This window comes from Dendropsophus ebraccatus, chromosome 12 (assembly GCF_027789765.1).
Source record: "Dendropsophus ebraccatus isolate aDenEbr1 chromosome 12, aDenEbr1.pat, whole genome shotgun sequence".
In the NCBI taxonomy this organism is placed as follows: domain Eukaryota; kingdom Metazoa; phylum Chordata; class Amphibia; order Anura; family Hylidae; genus Dendropsophus; species Dendropsophus ebraccatus.
This window is the reverse complement of record NC_091465.1, coordinates 53,070,559-53,085,426: the sequence shown is the minus strand read 5'-3', so window position 1 is coordinate 53,085,426 and position 14,868 is coordinate 53,070,559. Positions and strand designations below refer to the sequence as shown.

Sequence of the window (14,868 nt, the reverse complement as noted above, 5' to 3'; positions counted from 1 at the left end):
TTGAAGCACATTACAGAGTTATATAACTTTGTAATGTGCTTCAATTACTGGGAAAAGTTTTTCATGGCACTTGTCCTTTAAGCCATACTGATCGGCCTCAGTCTTGATTTCTTGTGCTCTGGAGACGCTATGGCTTATGGCTCTCTGAGGAACACTATCTTTAAAGTTGGTAGTACATACCACATTTTTCATTTATCAATGCAAGGTTTCTGGTTTTGTATATGTGCTTATGCACTGATGCATAGTGGTCCCCAGTTTGCAGCTGCCTATTGCTCCCTTGCCACGGGTTCCGTCCTCTTCCCCCTAACGCAAATAGGCGTTGCCTGCCCAGTGGGTCCCAGCCCGCCCTAATAGAATGCGCTGAGGCCTAGGCTACAGATGTTTGACAGCGTCCCATGCTGGCACTATTAGTTCCCTTGCAACATGACTGGTGTTGCTGTTGTGTGAATGTTTGTTCTTGTTGAGCTCTTACTCAGAAGGTCCCCATTTTTGCTTTCCCATTTTGTCTCGGGTTCCTTTCCTCCACGACCACGGGGGCCCTCCTTTCCCTATAGCCAGATGTCGTACTAGATCACGGCTGAAATAAAACATAGCCACCCTTAATGTTAAGGGTTACAGATGTTTGAGGCTTTGGACAAATTTGCCATGGGCTGCTGGTGGTAGGTGATTTTAATCATCCCCTCCAACCTCTCCTGGATTCCTCAACAACTTATTCCCCTTGATACACCTTAGTCACCTAAATAAGTTGTGCACACGCCTCCACTCTTTCTTTTTTTTAAAACTGTTTATTTAATTTTTTAAATTTTTTCTTATCAAAAAGCAACATAACAAGGAGCAATCACAGAGAAATGCTTAGACATCTATAAGAAGCACATATCAATGTAGAAGGAGTACCAATTTTTCAATATTGACAATATGGTAACGGACGGACAAGAGCGGCCTAGTAAATGGGTACATATTACTGCTTCTCCTCTCAGTACTCAGGAGAGAGCACCTGTTCGCCAAAGGTGAAATGGCATAGCAAATCTCTGTAGTCAGACTATGTATTTTGAAACAGAAACACTGAAAAAACTGAACCAAACATACATACAAAGCCTCCACTCTTTCAAACTGTGCAACAGTAGGTGTCTTTTACACCTCCAAAACTGAGTACACTTTTTTCCTGTCCCCATGGATACTACAGTAGTAGTGCAGCCTGAAAGAGTTTGGAGTTCCTTAAAATTGTCCTATTTAGCCAGCAAGTACATAGGTTTATGGGACCATGGAGTTTATGGCAGGAAGGGATAATAAGCAAAAGATGTGCTTAACGCAACAGAACCTAGACTACTTACTTTTGCTGAGCCTCAACAAACTAAAGGACTGGGCCCACGTCATTTTCTTCTGTACTGTTAAGGGATGTCTTTTCTCCTGTCTTGCTTTAAGAACTGGCCTTGGCCGATTGGTCCAGGGGTTATAGATGGGTATGCGGTTCGTGAAGTCTGCCATTCTCTGTCCTTTCTGTATCAGGATTTAAAGAAGGAGGCTCTGGCTTCCATAACGCTGTCATTGTTTCAGTACTGGGAGCAGAAACACGCTTCGGCTAACCTCTCTGATAGGATTGTTAATGGCTGGGGTGCAGCATCACCACGCCACTTATTGATTTTCATTTTCAAGGTCTTCCACCAACCCAGACCAGCTGACAGTCTGCCCTAAGTGTTTTACACCTGGCACTGATCTTATGCATGGGCTGTTAACATGCTCTAAGGTATACCTGTATTGGAGTCTCTGGCGCTTTTGATGGAACATAAGCTACACCAACACCTGATAGTAGAACCCAAATCCATTATTTTACACACATCCCCTGAAGAGAAGCCAATGACATTTTATGAATATAATCATATTAGGGGCTAAAAGGTGTGCTTGCCAAATGGCTACAACCCTTCCCACAACCTCAGATGTCTTAGGCCAGATAAATTATTATCTAAAAATGGATCAACTAAACACTGAACAACAAAAGGACAAAACGGTGAAGTCCTTCATAAAGTGGAAAACCTTTATATGTGCTTTCCTTGAGCCCTCAGATTATCCAAATAGTGACACCATTTAACCAGATGGAACGATACTTTAAGACTAATTTGGCAGGCACTTCGGGGAGGTAACGGTTGTGTATTCACATATATAACAAGGGCCTGAAGGCCACCTCCTTGTGTAGATGATCAGTTCCTATTAGTACATTACATCATCTAGGTCAGTGCTTCTCAATTCCAGTCCTCAGGCCTCACCAACAGGTCATGTTTTGAGGATTTCCTTAGTATTTCACAGGTGATATAATTATACGGAGCATAAGGTATTATCACACCTGTTCTTTGTATGGAAAATCCTCAAAACATGACCTGCTGGTGAGGCCTGAGGACTGGAATTGAAAAGCACTGATCTAGGTCATCCTTTGATGGTTACATGAATGTGCAACTATTGTACTGCAGTGTTTTTTGTTTGTTTGCTTGGAGATTATATATATATCTAGATATATATATATATATATATATATATATATATATATATATATATATATATATATATATATATATATATATATATAAATAATTTAAAAAAAAAGATTTGTCACCAAAATACATTTTTATTCAAAAACACTGTTAATTGCGTTATATATTGCACTAACCAGTCAGGCTTTCACATTTGGAATGGACCCATCGATCACACTTTCCGCATTGCATCATCTTACTCTCATAATCATCATCATCATAGCACTTATTGCACAGAGGGCAGAAGTTCCCTAAAAATAAAAAGAATAAAGAAAGTATTGACAAAGATTATAAACTTGGCCTGTTGTGTGAAGCTAATACAATGTACTCACTGGAGGACATTTATGAAGACTGACGTACTCATACACAGATCCTGAATTTCCCTGCCGGATTCACTAAGCATGTCTCTTAGTGAAACCGTCCTGATCTGCACCTGCTCATAAGCAGGTAAATAACTTCAAATTAAAACTAGCGTGATGCTATAAGAACAGTGGATAATTTCAAAAGAAATAAAATTATAGTTTACAAATGAGATAATGTGTTTTGGGAATGATTTCCTCTATCAGATCCAAGAGTATGTGAAGTACAGCATATAGTGAGAATAAACAAAAGGAGGAGTTTTTACTCATCGTAAACTCTCTTTCTCGTAGTCTTTATTGGTGGACACAGACACCATGGGTATAGGCTGCTGCCACTAGGAGGCTGACACTAAGAAAAAACAAAGCAAGTCGGCCCCTCCCAGCAGGCTATACCCGCCCACTGGCACTGAGCTAATTCAGCAGTGAAAAAGCAGTAGGAGGAGCAGAAAAGAAAAAGGAAAAAACAAAAAACAGTCCACACTCAAAGTCTGAAAACACAGGCCAACTGGCAACTACAACACAGAAAAAACAAAGGGTGGGTGCTGTGTCCCCCAATGAAGACTACGAGAAAGAGTTTACGGTGAGTAAAAACTCCTCCTTTCTCGGGCGTCTTATTGGGGGACACAGACACCATGGGACGTCCAAAAGCAGTCCCTTGGGTGGGAAAGAGAAATGAAAAGAACTTAAGGAGAAGGAGCCACCGCTGCCTGCAAGTTCTGCGGCCCAAACTCGCATCAGCCGATGCAAAGGTGTCCACGCGGTAAAACCTCGAGAAGGTATGCAGAGATGACCACGTGGCGGCCTTACAAACCTGAAGGGCCGGAGCCCCGTGCCGGATAGCCCAGGAAGCCCCCACCGAACAGGTAGAGTGAGCCGAGACTCCGAACGGAGGCGCCCTACCCTTACCGCGGTAAGCCTGAGAGATGGCAGAACGAATCCAGCGGGCAAGAGTCGCCTTGGAAGCCGCCGATCCCTTGCACGGACCCTTTGGGATGATGAAGAGTGAGTCAGAGTTCCGAAACGACCTCGTCCATGCAAGGTAGACGCGCAGGGCGCGAAATACGTCCAAGTGGTGAAGAGCCCGCTCCCTCGGATGAGAGGGGGCAGGACAGAAAGAGGGGAGGACAATATCCTCATTGAGGTAAAAAGGCGACACGACCTTGGGCTGGAAGGAGGCCACAGGCCGAAGCACCACCTTGTCCTAATGAAAGACCAGAAAGGGGGGACGGCAAGAAAGAGCGGCCAGCTCAGATACCTGTCGAATAGACGTGACGGCTACCAAGAAGACCACTTTGAAGGATAGAATAGACAGGGGCACGTCCCAGAGGGGTTCAAACGGAAAAGACTGCAAAGCATCCAAAACCAGGTTCAGATCCCAGGAGGGAACCAGATGACGATAAGGGCGGGCGAGATGCGCCACCCTTTGGAGGAAAGTCTTGACCTGAGGAACCGAAGCCAAAGGTCTATAGAAAAAAACAGAAAGCGCGGAAACTTGACCCTTAAAGGAACTAAGGGATAAACCGGACTCCAGCCCTGCCTAGAGGAAAGCGAGAAGTCGAGCCAACGAAAAGGAAAGCGGGGGCGCAGAGCAGGCTTCACAATGTCGAAGGTAGGACTTCAAGCAGCGATAGTACATTATGGCGGATGACGGCTTTCGCCCTCTGATCCTCGTCCTAACGACCGCATCCGAGAAACCACAGGATTTCAGAATCCAGGCTTCAACAGCCACGCTATCAAACGAAGCGAGGCGAAATGCGGGTTGCAGATCGGGCCTTGACTGAGAAGATCCGGACAGTCGGGAAGACGCCAGGGGGCGTCGGTGGCGAGGTTCACGAGATCCCTGTACCAGGCGCGTCGGGGCCAGTCCGGGGCCACGACCCGCGGAAGCAGCGGGAGGGGAGGGAAAATGTAGGGCAGGCTGAACTGCCGCCAGGAGATCACCAAGGCGTCCGACGCCAGAGCCCGAGGGTCCCGCGTCAGACAAGACAAATTTCGGCAGACGTCGGTTGATCAGAGATGCCATTAGATCCACGTCGGGCGTCCCCCATCTGAGACAGATCTGGGAGAACACCTCGGGATGCAGGGTCCATTCCCCTGGATCCACACGTGCGCGACTCAGGTAGTCGGCCATCCAATTGTCCACCCCTGGGATGTGGACAGCGGATAGGGCCAGCATGATTACCTCTGCCCAGGAGAGGATCAGCGCCACTTTCCTCATGGCGGCCCTGCTGCGGGTACCGCCCTGATGATTCACGTACGCCACCGCAGTGGCATTATCTGTCTGTACCCGGACGGGGAGACCTCGGAGCTGCGATTGCCAGTGCAGGAGAGAGAGCCTGATCGCCCGTAGCTCAAGTATGTTTATGGGAAGCCGAGACTCCTGTGGCGACCAAGTTCCCTGCGCGGTGAGGGTGTTGCACACTCCTCCCCAGCCGTGCAGGCTGGCGTCGGTGGTTACAATCTGCCAGTGAATGGGGAGGAATGAGCGACCGATGGAGAGGCTTGGAGACCTGAGCCACCATTGGAGATCCTGCCGAAGGTGAGCTGGAAGGCTGACCCGGCAATCCAGGGAAGGGAGCGACCTGTCCCACTGTAACAGGTAGAAGAACTGAAGAAAATGAAACTGCGCAAAAGGCACTGCCTCCATTGCGGGCACCATCCTCCCCAGAACCCTCATGCAGAATCGTACGGAAATCGGGCGCTGACTGCAAAGAGCCTGTACCCCGGACCGAAGGGACAGCAGTTTGTCCTCCAGGAGGAAGACCAGAGCCTGGAGCGAGTCCAACCTCATCCCCAGGAAAACGATGGACTGAGAGGGGATCAAGGAGGACTTGGGGTGGTTGAGGAGCCACCCGAAACGAGAAAGCGTGTCCAGCGTTATACGAAGGCTCTCTGAATTCTGGTCCTTGGACGGGGCTTTGACAAGACTGTCGTCCAAGTAAGGCGTTACAGAAATCCCTCGAGTCCGTAAGAGAGCCATGACGGCCGCCATGGTCTTTGTAAAGACTCAAGGGGCCGTGGCCAGGCCGAACGGGAGAGCCACGAATTGAAAGTGGTCCGACCCGATTGCAAAGAGAAGAAAACGCTGGTGGGGGGAAAAACGGGAATGTGGAGATACGCGTCCTGGATGTCCACGGAGGAGAGGAACTCGCCCGGGTCCAGGAACGCGATGACGGAATGTAAAGATTCCATCCGAAAATGAGAAAGCCGAACGTGGCGGTTTAGGCGCTTGAGATCCAATATTGGACGCACCGAGCCATCCTTCTTTGGCACAACAAATAGGTTTGAATAGAAACCGCGGAACCGTTGGAGGGGAGGAACGGGAACAATGACTCCCTTGGCGAGGAGACAATGAAGGGCCTGGAAGAAACCGGCCGCTAGGGAGGGGGACTGAGGAGGGCGAGAAGGAAAGAAACGGTCGAGAGGAATGGAAGAAAACTATCTTGTAGCCCCGAGACACCACGTCCCGCATCCAAGCGCCCTGGACATGGGAGAGCCAGACCTCCTGGAAAAGCAGGAGACGGCCGCCCACCTGCGGGGAGTCGCACGGGGGGAAACCTTCAGGAGGAGGCGGGTTTGGGAACACCTGACTTGAAGGGGGCCCGGGAGGAGTTCGTCCGGGCTTGCCAGAAAGAACGGTTTCTGGCCTCTTGTTCTGAGTGACCGCCGCTTTCCCGGAGCGAGCCGGCGGGAGTGACCGAAAGGAGCGAAAGGAACCAGGCTTGGGGCGGGAATCCTGATGTTTCGGGCGCTGCTGGGGAAGATTGGTACTCTTACCACCCGTGGCATCAGAAATAATTTCATCCAAGCGTTTCCCAAAAAGACGGGAACCCGCAAAGGGGAGGCTGGTAAGTGACCTCTTCGAGGCAGGGTCAGCACGCCACACGCGCAGCCATAGAGATCGGCGTATGGCCACGATATTAGCTGACGCAAAGGCCGAGATGGCTGCGGTGTCTAAGGAAGCTGAACAGATATACTGGGCTGCATCTTGTATCTGCTGAGCGAGGTCAGCCAGGTCGTCGGGAGGCGCCCCAGAAAGACCGTCCCTCAGTTGTTTATTCCACACTGAGACCGCCTTGGAGACCCATGTGGAGGCGAGAGTGGGCAAGAGGGAGGAGCCGGAGGCTTCGAATGCCGATTTTGCCAAGGCTTCCACCAGTCTGTCGGTGAAATCCTTGAAGGAAGCCACGTTGTCCAGAGGGAGCGTAGTGGCCTTGGTCAAACGGGATACTGGAGGATCCACAGAAGGTGGGGAGGACCAGAGAGACACAAGGTCCTGTGGAAAGGGATACAATGTTTCCAAGCGTTTGGGCTTGGTAAACCTCTTATCCGGAGTCTTCCAGTTCTTGGTGAATAGAGTGTCGAATTCCTTGTGACTGGGAAAGGTGTTACGGACACTGTGAGCACTTTTGCTGAAAAAGACCTCCCCAGAGGGGGGCGGGTCCTGCAAATCCTTCAGCTGGAATGTATCACGGACGGCGGCCACGAGGCTATCGACCGTGGCCGACATGTGAGAAGAATCCTCTGAGTCAGAGATGGAAGCTAACTCAAAATCCGACTGATCTCCAGGAGAACGAGACCGCCTAGCTGGGGAGATGTGGGCAGGAGCCAAACTCGACCTAGGAGAGTCTGAAGACGAACGAGAAGAAGACGTCTGAGGACGTTTACGGGAACGACTCCGGCCGGAGAGACTGTTAGAAGGAAGGGGGCGAGCCTGAGCTGCCACAGAAGAAGTGGATAGGCGGTCGAGGGCAGCCGCGACCGACTGGGACAGTTCAGCCATCTGGGAGACAGAACGACAGAGGGAGCGCGCCCAAGCTGGAGCTGGCTCATCAGACTCCTGAGAAGGAGGGGGGTCCTGTGCAAGAGACTGAGAAGAATTGGACTGCATGAAACAAGCAGCGCAGAGTGGCTGAGAATGGCCAGAAGATGATTTAGTGTTACAAGACGAGCAGAAATAGTAAGTAACAGAGGAAGGTGGAGGCTGCTGACGGCGTGAGGAGTCAGACCTTGAGTCAGACATAATGCAATATAAAGGAAAAAACACAAAAGTATGTCCTCTTAGAGGCAGACAGCTTAAAAGGATAAGGTGTCGTGGCAGTAAGATTTCAGCAGTGTACCAGGTAGGCTGGGGAGGCTGACAGCCTGCAGAAGAAGAAAACATACACTCAGTGAGGTAGAGAAGAAGGTAGCAACAAACAGTGAATTAAGGGTCCCACAGGGGGCTTACTCGGGAGAACCAGATCCTTTCCTGTGGCAAACGAAGAATGATGCTGCAGGAGCAGACACTCGGCAGGGAGACCGGGCAGGGCACTGCAATGGCGTCCAGACCAGGGCACAGACCGCAATGGTGTCCGGAAATCCGCGCGCGGGAATGCACCAGAGCGGCGTCCTCTGCGCAGTGATGTCACCGCGCCGGCCCACGCGCGGGAGATTTAAACAGGAGCCTGACCGGAAGTCCGGAGAGTAGCGTCGCGCTGCCGGGTGTGAAGCGGTATCCTCCGACACCAGGCCCGCTGCAGTGGAGCAGCCAGAGGAACCAGGCCCTGCGCGCTGAAGCAGCCGGAAGTGTTGGGGCGCGCCGGGGCCGAGGGAGAGTGGCCGCACGCGCGAACGGATGGAGCAGGCTGCAGAGGAAAACTGTGAAGCGCCAGTCCGGAGGTTACGGCTCCCGGGCCAGAGGGGGGCGCGTAGTGGCCTTGGGCTAGTCGGGAACCCCAGGGGAGTACCCCAACAGGGACAGAAAACTAGGAAGAGGCCGGGTAGAGGGGAAGTGGAGGGTAAATATATACTCACCGTCCGACATCTTCTAATCTTCTGCCGGCACTGTGCCACGCTGACGCGCTCAACTCTGGGAGGCTGAGTGGGCAGGGGCTGTCGGAACAAAGTCCGCAATAAGGAGACTGGGGCTATCTGTGTCCTGGGCGCTGGGTCCGGCCGTACGTGACCTAGGGTAGACAGCCCCTCTATATTTAGGGTCTGTTCCCTGGTCACATGAAAAGTGGGATCAGGGCAAGTCTATACTACTCACCGTGCCCAACCTGTAAGGGAGAAAAAAAGGGTTAACACAGAGAAAAAAGCAGAAATGATCTGGAGCAACCAGACCTGCATCTGCCTCCTACTGACACTAAGCTAAACTGAATTAGCTCAGTGCCAGTGGGCGGGTATAGCCTGATGGAAGGGGCCTACTTGCTTTGTTTTTTCTTAGTGTCAGCCTCCTAGTGGCAGCAGCCTATACCCATGGTGTCTGTGTCCCCCAATAAGACGCCCGAGAAAATCCATTCAAAATGGATGGCGCCAATTCTGAATAATCTGCCGAGATCGGCCTGCTGCTCATGTCCATTGGCAGGGCCTGGTATTGCAGCTTAGCCCCTTTGATTTGAATAGATCTGAGCTCTAGTAACAGGCTATTGGATAAACATGAATGAAAGTAGCAAGTTTTTTTTTTAATTAGCAAAACCACAACCTTTCTTAATGCTGTACAATGCCTAAAAACATTTCGAACTCCCCACCTGGAAATCTTCAACCAGCAGGTTTGCATCTATTGATTATTATCTATTGATCATTATTATGTTTTGCATATGTTTACCATGTACAGTTCTGAATGGGTGCCTTATTAGCATTAAGTGAAATTGTAAAAATAAATATAAAGAAAAAAACTTGACTCATCAGACATGTCAAAAGTTTTGATTGGTCAGAATCTAGATGCTGAGACATCATTGACCATTGGTACAAACTGGATAAAGTGTTTGGCAAAGCACTTCTCTCTCAGTCCCTCTGCAGGAGATGGTTCTAAAGATTTGGGCTATGTTCACACTACGTAAAAAACGCGGCCATATTTCATAACAACGGCTGTATTTGCGCAACGGCCGTTATTATGCAAGTACAGGCCGTTATGAAATGCGTTTTTTTTATGTAGTGTGTGAACCCGGCCTAAGGCTACATTCACACCTTTTTTCTGTGGACTCTGTTGATGTTATGTCCACAATTTTTCCACCCATAAGAGTGGGAGTTTGCTTATTAAAATGGATGCCAGGAGAAGTTAACACCTGTGACGTCAGAATAGCGGATCTAAATTACGGACGCTCCCATACACTTCTATTGGTGTGTCCATGCTGCACTTACAGTCTGCACTAAGACATGTCAATATTTTTTGTGGCAAGGACCATGGCCAAATCATGTATGAATAATAGTTTTTGTTTTGCTTTTAGATAGTAACTTTGAAAACCTCTTATCAGGCTGGATTTACAGATAGCCTATTTGCTGCAGAATTACAGTTGTGGGTTCCAAAATGAATTTCCGAAAGAGTGAAGTTCAATGGACATGAGTAGGGATGAGCAAACCGAAACGAACCAGATTCGTTACGAACTTTGAAAAAGTTTGTCCGAATCTGGTAAAAGTAACAACTGCGACGCAAAATTGTACTTTTTTCACAAATTAGACCAGGATACAAGGGATTATTACTCCTATAATCCCTTGTATTCAGGTTTTCTGTGAATATCAAGATGTGTGACGTCACCCCTGTTAGGGTGAGACCTTAAATTAGTCTCCTCAGATATACCTGGGTGCTGCCTAATCAAAAATATAATGTGACAGCTGTCTGTGAGTATTAACCAAGACACATGAAAGCAACTTCAGTGTTCAAGCTTATCGAATTTATTAAAGGAAAATCAGGTCATATCTTTACAATAAGGTTCAAAAAATAGGAGAACCCTGTTTAGCCGCAACAACAGAAAGTAAAAAAAAAAAAAAAAAGTCCCATCACTGTCCGAGGAAAAAAAAAAAAAAAAGGCCCATCGGCTGTCCCATCACTGCACAGTTGTGTAGAAAAATGTTGGTGACTCATTGGGATTCTGTCCAAAACTGTGCACCCCAGTGCTGATGTTTGGTCCTTTAATTATGGGCAAGGGCAGTACATGTCTGTTAGTGCCCATTGGGTCAACATTCCCCCAGAAGACCACCAGAAAGTTAGCCCATTCTTGCCACTGTCACATCCCCGATGCTTTAGGGGGCCAGTTCTGCAAAAGTTCTTCCTCCACCAGCTTGCAACCATCCACCGCTTTGACTGCAGTCCAACCTGCCCCGGTGTCTTACCAACAATGTCAGGCCTGGCGCTCTCAGGCTGTCCTCAATTTTGTGAGCCTGGGTGAACAGAGCCACAGTGGGCAGGAGCTCCTCCGGACCACCAGGGAGGAGATATATGAACGGCTGACCCAAGGTCAGCCAACGGTGGTAAGTGATGTAGCCCACAAAGGGAAGAACCTTTTTTCCTGCAATGCAGCAGGGAGGGCTGAGTCATACACCTTGTATGGCACATGTGATAAACCTCATAATGCACAGGTTTCTTCGAACATGTCCTGCCATTTGTTGATCCCTTTTGAGGAAGCGACTGTGAGCAGGCATCAATGACATCATCCCACTCGTCAGTGTTCTTGAAAGTGTGGTGAACATCAGCAGCAGCGAGGATTCCCAGGCCACCACTCCAAGGCTAAACATCCTCCTCCTCCTCCATGAATAGTCTATTCTTAATCATACTGGCCTGGGTGCAATCAGGTACTGCCTCCTCCTCCTCAAATAGTCTGTTCTCAATCATACTGGGCTGGGTGCAATCAAGTGGTGCCGCCTCCTCCAATAGTCTCTTTTCAACCATACTGAGCTGGGTGCAATCAAGTGCTACTGCCTCCTCCGTGGATTGTCTGTTCTCCACCACCCTGGGTCCAATACAGTACTATTACTGCTGCTGGTTCGACTGTCAAATGTCTGTTTTCCACCCTACTGGGTCCAGGGAACTTTGTGTCCTATGTCCCGTGTAATCACTTACACCTTGGCTAATTTATTTTCACTATTTTTGCACTTTGATTTTTTTTCACCTTTTTTCATTGTAATAGCAACTGCAACGAAACTATACCCTATCAGATTCCCACTATTGTAGCTGCAATTATTCAGCAGTTATTGCAAGGTTCTATTTGGGTTCGGTTTGTACGAATCTGAACTTCACGAAAGTTCGCCGGATCAAACCAAACTTTTCAAAAGTTCGCTCATCCCTAGACATGAGGACGTCGGCAGGGGATCAGTAAGTAACATGAGTAATGCTAATGTTATTTATTTTTTTAAACCCAATCTCCTTCATTTAAAAAAGAAATAAAAAGATCTATCAGGCCACACAACTTGAGCTGTCTACTATTGTTGCTGTCTACTTAGGAAGACAGTAATTGAGGATCTTACCTTTAGCAAATAGTTTGGCACAGTCATGGCACAATGAGAAATCATGCGACCACTGTGCATCCCAGCCTTTACCAGGTGTAGTGGATCCACAACTCTTACATCTGACACATTTAGTGCAGATCTGTAGGTAGAAAATTGCATCCAGGGAAAAAGTTATTTCAAGTAGTAATAATTGGCTATGAAACATCTAACAGATGGTAAACAAAATAAAACACAGTAATACAAATTCACATTTTGGTAAAAAGTTTATCAACCAAATTTCAAAAGATGAATTTTGTTAAATGTTATTGTACACCTATGTAGCCATATTATATGTCTCTGACGCAACTAGCTATAAAATAAAGCAACTTCAAATATAACCCTGATTAGAAATATTGCAATGTTTTGGTGCCTTCAGATCCTATGTAATTCTGTAGTGTGTCCCATGGCTGCAGGAAGTACATCTTGTGTTATCTGAACAAATACGCTGCCTTTTTACAATTTCTTCGATTTGGCAGTAGTGAAAAATAGGGACCTAATAGAAGGGAGTAAACTGTGACTGCATGAACAGATTACATGTGTTTCAATGACGTCCTTAATGGGGTTGGCCTTTTCTTAGTAAAATTGTTCAGTGTACAGAATAAGTATAGTACCCACTGCATTTACTAACAGTTGTTTGCTGTGTACCTCTATCCATCAGCACATGCATGCTAGATACTAATTCAGTATTGATATTGTGTTATATTTTATTTCACTATCAACCATATGTGAAAGATAAGAATGCTGGTTATGCATGATGTTTTAGGCTCAAAAAAGGAGACAAAAAAATACCCTTACCCAGACTCTCTTCTTCTTTGTGGGTTTTGTGGGGTAATTTGGTCCCAGGCACTCTGGGTGATAGCTGTTGCGGCACTTGTTACACTCCAGTAGCTGCTATAAACAAATACAAAATGAGTGAGACACGTGAGAAATTTAGACACAGAATGGGGGAAACTGTTTTTGTTTAGATTTTAGGGTAAAGTTATGAAACATTTTCGAGCAAATCGCTTATTTGTAACTTGTTCAAAATTTGCGAGCACTGTACAAAAATTTACAGTATTGCAGTATTGTCCCTTTTTCACACTAATTTTCTGGCGAAAGCAGTATGTAAGACAAGGTACCTGAATGTATAAATACACAGAGCAATAAGCAGAAGTTTCTAAAATGCTTAGGTATAACATAAAACGCCACTCTTTATACATGACTAGGAGTCCGAATAAAGTACAAGTTCATCTGCGTTCCAGATTTCTGCTTTACTTATTTATTTGTGTGACGCATCACAGTTCTGTAGACGCTGAGGGGCAGTGTGCTGATCATGCCAGGTGTGACGTTTTGAAAGCTCTGTCTCCTTCAGATATTGTGTGAAGCCTGCCATTATGTCACAAAACGTCACACCTAACTTGTTCAGCACACTGCCTTCTCTGCTATTAGCTCTAGAACATTGGTGAGTCATAAAAAGAAATGAGAAAGACAGAAATATGAAATGCAGATGGTGTTACACTTTATTTATCTTGGTGATGTATAAAGAGTGCCTAAACATTAAAAAGAGTATTTTGAAGACTTAAATTTAGTGCTTTGTGAATGTTGTATGGAACTAGCCTGCTTTGTGGGAAGGGGAACCCAACCAAGGAGAGCACTGTCCGCTGTGTTTCAACAAAACAATTAAATTTGAGAATACACAGGTTCACTGTTTAAAGTGACACTGTCACCCTCTTTGTGCATTCTGACATCTCTACACAGGTGTAATGGGTAAATTTAGCAGTTTTCATACCTTATTTTATATCATACGTCATGGTGCTTGTTCAAGTAAAAAGTGATTCTTTATCAACTGCAGATTATGTTAAGTGGGCGGGGCCTCACGGCATTCGCACCACTTAACCCTGCCCACAACACCACCATTGGCCCCGCCCCTCGACAGCCATTGGGGCGGGGCCAACGGTGGTGTTGTGGTTGGGGCTAAATGGTGCTAATGCCACGCCCACTTAGCACAATCTGCAGTTCATAAAAGATCACTTTTTACTTAAACAAGCACCACGACGTATGATATAAAATAAGGTATGAAAACTGCTAAATTTACCCTTTACACCTGTGTAGAGAAGTGTGAATGCAAAAAAGGGGGTGACAGTGTTACTTTAAGCTCAACAATCATGTTATTTTTTTTGTTTTTTCACCTTTTATAGGTAATTTTAAATATTATAATACACTTCCTTAATCTGTGCAGCTTGTTATGGCTCTGCTATGCTCTGTCAATACAGAGTATGGGCAAGAGCAGGAAACAGCAGAGCGGCCAATCTCAAACAGAAAGATGAGTATTACAAGACCTGCTCTGCTATTTAGAAGTACGGACAGCAGAAAACATTATAACTGTGTAGGCAGTGAGCAAACAACTTCATCTGGTTCTGTGCTCTGCCTATCTGCTCATCTATAGCTATAAAGAGGTTTCCTGGATGCCATACCTCATGCTCTATACATAAGGTATGGCATCTAGGAAATCTACTTACAGCTATGGAAGAACAGTGTACCAGACTACATGCAGCTTTGCAGTCCGTCCCCAGCTGTAATGTTGAAGGATTCTGCAAAGAAACATTCATTTAGGTTTGTGTTGGCATTCATATTCTCAAAAAAAAAAAAAAAAAAAAAAAGGATAAGACAGCTGAACGCCATGTTTATGAAGCCCCTAAATCACCTTTCCTGGCACATGCAAGTATGCAGGGAAAATGTGCACCGAGTTGCAGAGGCTTAAA

At 46.8% G+C, this 14,868-nt stretch overlaps 1 protein-coding gene across 4 annotated transcripts in view; it reads right to left on the bottom strand.

Annotated features, from left to right (window-relative positions):
• The window catches only part of KMT2A (lysine methyltransferase 2A), a 132,810-nt gene that overhangs the window by 65,073 nt on the left and 52,869 nt on the right, over window positions 1–14,868 (bottom strand). For 3 of the 4 annotated variants that reach the window (XM_069948485.1, XM_069948487.1, XM_069948489.1), the window contains exons 12-14: window positions 12,923–13,018; window positions 12,107–12,227; window positions 2,660–2,773 (exon numbers count right to left, since the gene is read on the bottom strand). In XM_069948485.1, the coding sequence (XP_069804586.1) occupies window positions 2,660–2,773; window positions 12,107–12,227; window positions 12,923–13,018 (331 nt within the window). The remainder of the gene's footprint in view (window positions 1–2,659; window positions 2,774–12,106; window positions 12,228–12,922; window positions 13,019–14,868) is intronic. The other variant, XM_069948486.1, reaches the window with a different exon arrangement.